The sequence below is a fragment of the Budorcas taxicolor genome, chromosome 14 (assembly GCF_023091745.1).
Source record: "Budorcas taxicolor isolate Tak-1 chromosome 14, Takin1.1, whole genome shotgun sequence".
Taxonomy (NCBI): Eukaryota; Metazoa; Chordata; class Mammalia; order Artiodactyla; family Bovidae; genus Budorcas; species Budorcas taxicolor.
The window spans coordinates 27,172,670-27,177,249 of record NC_068923.1 but is presented as its reverse complement, the minus strand read 5'-3'; the positions used below and the strand labels follow the sequence as shown (position 1 = coordinate 27,177,249).

General features: G+C 49.9%; 1 protein-coding gene across 1 annotated transcript; it reads right to left on the bottom strand.

Annotated features, from left to right (window-relative positions):
- Window positions 1-1,212: 1,212 nt before the first annotated feature.
- LOC128059652 (serine/threonine-protein kinase MARK2-like) lies at window positions 1,213-3,141 on the bottom strand. Its single transcript, XM_052652054.1, has one exon. The coding sequence runs from the start codon at window positions 3,139-3,141 to the stop codon at window positions 1,213-1,215; it is 1,929 nt and encodes a 642-aa protein (XP_052508014.1).
- Window positions 3,142-4,580: the final 1,439 nt, after the last annotated feature.

The window sequence follows — 4,580 nt, the reverse complement described above, 5'->3', positions numbered from 1 at the left end:
TCAGTTAAGAAATAAACTGGACTCTTCATCTTGACACCTGACTGGAATGGGAGTATCTAGGGGTATTAGGAGATTTGAACTGAATTTAGAGAATTTTTTTTTGTTTGTATTGAAGATAAGATGACTGTACACGCCAGACTGACCCATGGCCACACAACTGAGATGCAGACTTTCAAAGGACGAGCTGACTTTGTTCAGTACTTGCATGCAGTGGGACAGATGAGTTGTCATTTGGCTGGTCTCATCTCATGTAACCTTTAAACAATCATATCAAGTAACATCCCATTTTACCTGTGCAGAAATTAGGACCGCAGAGTTAGGGGTTGGTCAGTTGGCCAAGATGTGACAGATGACATGCTGAGGTCAGAAGATGGCACCAAGGACTCCGATTCCAAACCCTGGGCTCTACCTAACACTGCCTGGAAGAAAAGAAACCACCAGAAACCGGCAAATAATTATTCTAAGGTAGTGGCTGTCAGACACCGGCTACATCAGAATCTCCTGCATAGCTTTTTAAAGCCCTTATTGCTAACCCCATGTTAGGGACGTTACATAGATAGTCTTGCTTAGGCTTCAGAGACAAAGCTAAAAACAGGCCTCTGACCTTGCTTCTAACCTGCCTGGACACTGCCCTGACTGTGAGAGACCGGGAGTGCCTGCCTGCTGTGAGTGCAAGACTGGCAGCACCACAGATAAGATCGGAGGTGAATCTTGAGATGGTTGAGCCCCTGGAGGGGGGCTGGCCAACCAAGCCCCAGGCTTGACAACGTTCCAAGCTGTACAAGACAAACAGCATTAACATGAACCCAGGCTTGCAATTTGCTCACTTACTACATGACTACATACTTCTCTAACCAGAGAACGCAAAGCAGTGCAATACATGTTTCTGGAGCATAAAGTTTATTAAGACAGAACCAAGAGAAGAACCAAGGAGTGGGAATGACTATCCCCACCACCACCAACATGAAGACAAGTGTAGGGGGTGGGGGACATGCCCCAGGGTACAGTCCAGTCTCTGAAGTTTCAGCCAGCAGGGGAGGAGGGGCAGCCAGGCCAGGGTGGTGCCTCTTCTGGTCGCCCAGACCACTCCAGAGCATCCTCTGAGCTGGCCAGGGTTTTGGATAGGAGGCTTTCCTGAAGGCGGTGGAGGTGCTGGATTTGAATCCCGTCATCCAGGTGGGAACATGACCAGGTCCCAGGGAGCTTGGCGGGTCATCCATTCGCTATTTCCGGCTTCACTTTATTAGCCCTCTTGCTGGGCAGCCCACAGCAGAGATATCTGGAGAGACATCTCCATATTCTTCCAGCCACCCCCTTCTTTTTCTGGGTGAGGCCAGAGGGAGTGACTGGGGACATACTCTCGGGCTGCCCAACAAGGGTGGAGCTTCCTGTATCAGGCACATCCGGGAGGCAGTGGGTTCCTTCAGCGACTTTGCCATTGTTGTCATGGGTGCCACTGGTGTTGAGGGTGTCACAGGTGCCATGAGTGCCATCTGTGTCGTGGGTGCCCCTGGTGCCAGGGGTGAGGCAGCTGTCGCTAGTGGCACTGGTGTCACAGGTATCACGGTTGCCACGGGTGTCATGTACATTGCAGGCCCCAGTAGGGTTCCGGGTGCTTGGGGCGACACAGGTGAGGCTGGTGTCCCGGGTGCTTGGGGCGTGACAGGTGAGGCTGGGATCACAGGTGAGGCTGGTGTCCCGGGTGCTGCAGGCGTCATGGGTGAGGCTGTGATCCCAGGTGTGCCTGGTGTCCCGGGTGCTGCAGGCGTCACGGGTGAGGCTGGTTCCTCTGGTTCCGCAGCTGTCGCAGGTGCTGATGGTGTGGCAGGCGCCCCTGGCGTCACTGGTGAGGCTGGTGTCACAGGTGTGGCTGCTGTCATGCCTGCCGCAGGTGCAGCAGGTGAGCCTGGTCCCGCACGTGGCGTGGCGGTCACCGGCGTGATCGGCGGCTCGGGCGCTGCTCTCACCATGGGTGTTGCGGGTGGAGGGGGCTGGGCTGGGGCTGACGGTCCTCGCCCCCGGGCAGGGTGGGGGAGTGGCAGGCTCTCTGGTCTTCTCTCTTGACTCCTGGTTCTCCTGCTGCTCAGTGGTCTCCCAAAGCCAGGCGGGAATAAGGATGGACTCCTCAGGGCTGGCGGGAGGCGTATGTTCTTGGCTGCTGAGGTCAGAGGAGACGGCCGGCCTCACCTTGATGGTGCGGACCCTCATCTTGGGTTCATTCATGTCACTGACGCTGCTTGTGTCTAAGCCCTGGATTAGGTCCCTGCACCAGCCCAGTATCATCTCCACTGTCACCCCAGGGTGCTCACCACAGGCTGGCGGGAGGGGCTCCTCCTGGCCCATGTTCACCCATGCGTGCTGCCAGACGTCATCTAGTGTGCCTCTGTCGGTAGGCTTGAGCGTTAGCATTCTTTCTATTAAGTCTGTTATGTTGGTGGATAGATATTTGGGCACATGGTACTGCCCGCTAAGCACACACTGCCGCAGCTCCCAGAAGTCTTGTCCCCCGAAGGGGAGGGATCCAGTTACCATGGTGTACAGGACGACGCCGAGGCTCCACACATCCACCTCTGGGCCTGTGTAAGGCATCCCCAGGAAGAGTTCTGGGGCCATGAACGCGGGGCTGCCGCAGAAAGTATCGAGCTCATTTCCTGGGTGCCACTGGTTGCTAAGGCCGAAGTCCGAGATTTTTATGTTGTTGTTGGCGTCGAGGAGGAGGTTGCCCAGCTTCAAATCCCGGTGCACCACGCCCCGCTGGTGGCAGTGCTGCAGAGCCGAGACCAGCTGGCAGAACGGGCCTCGGGCTTCCCCCTCCGTCATGCGGCCTTTGGCCTCCAAGTATGTTTGCAAGTCTCCCCCGCTGACGTACTCCATTACGATAAACAGAGTCTCCTCAGTGTCGATCACTTCCAGTAGCTTCACAATATTCGGGTGGTTTACAGTTCTCAGGCTGTCAACCTCTCGGAACTGCTCCTTGACGCTGGAGAGTCTCTGATTTGTCTTTTGGATGACCTTGATGGCTACCAGTCCCTTGGTCAGAGCATGCCAGGCCAACTTCACTTTGGCGAAGTTGCCTTCACCAATTGTTTCAAGGATCTCATAGTGCTTAATACGAGCAATCTTGTTAGTGGAGATGGCCATGAGGTCCTGTATCCCTAACTATACTAACTACCACTAAGCTATACTAATTACCTAACTATACTAACTGTACCACTAACTATACTCACTACCGCTAAGCCCTCACTAAGAATGCGAACTGTTCTATCAAGACTGCGTATGCTAACAGTGCTAAAATCTATCCTAATGCTCACAACTATACTAACAGTGCTAACACTAACTATGCCAGTAAACTCTTAACTATACCAACTTAGGCTAAGTATACCAAGGATACTAACAGTGCTAACACTAACTATACTATCTATGCTAAGAAACTACTAGCTATACCAACTATGCTAACAATAGCAATGATACTCGCTATACTAAGACTGGCAACACTCACTAAAAAAAAAAATAATAAGATAAATGAGCAAAAGAACTAAGGGAAAAAAATGGTAAAAAACAGAAAAAAATGAGGAGGAGAAACTAAAATTGAAAGAAAAAAATGATCAGAGGAATTTAAAAATATGAGAAAAAGACAAAGGAAAAAGAGAAAAATAAAAACGAGTAAAAGGAAAAAATCAACAAAATGGCAAAAACACAGAAAAAAGCTCGCTAACTCTAGGTCCAGCCGTCAGGTCACCAAAATCAGCTTCCTGGGCTCTGTGGACAAAAACCTGTACCCAGCTGGGGTCTTATAAAGGGTTTTTTGTGAGTTTCATCACAGTGATGCCCTGTGAGGTCAGAGCAAGAAACGGACCAATCGTGGCTGGGGATAAACCCAGTGGTTTTCTCCCTTTTCAGCTTCAAGGCCCCTTTACACTTAGGAAAAAGGTCCCAAAGAGAGTTTTCTTTAAATATATTAGAGACTGGTATGCACTTTGTTAGAAATTAAAATCTGTGGGAGGCTTCAGCAACTTTTTCATTTCTAGTTTGAAAATCAGTAATAATTTCAAACACCTCATAATTGAACTGAAATATTCAATTCCTTTTCCTTAAACTCTGGTCGCAAAGTGATGATTTAACTGGCTTGATGAAACTGTAGGCAAATGTTCTATTGTGTGAGACACTGGTAAAGCACATTATTAATGTTTATGAAGCTGAGAGAATATTTGCCAGGAGTATCAAGAGCAGATTTCTCATTGGGAGCCTCAGAAGTCAGATGACATGGGTCAGTGTCTTTGAAATGTTGAAGGAAAGAAGCCGTTAAGCAAGAATCCTGTGTTTAGCGAAACTGTCTTTTGAAAATAAAACAGTGATTGAGGCATTCCCAGTTCATGAGAGTTGGGAGAAGTCCTTCAGGTTGGAATGAAAGATCCTCAGCAGTAACCCTGAGCCTTAGGAAGAGATGAAGATCTCTGGTAAAAGGAGATAAATGGACGATTAGAAAAGTGAGGGCTACACTGCTGTAATTAACATGGATAACCAGCAGGGCCCTACTGTATAGCACAGGGAATTGGACTGACTGATACGTGGCAGCCTGG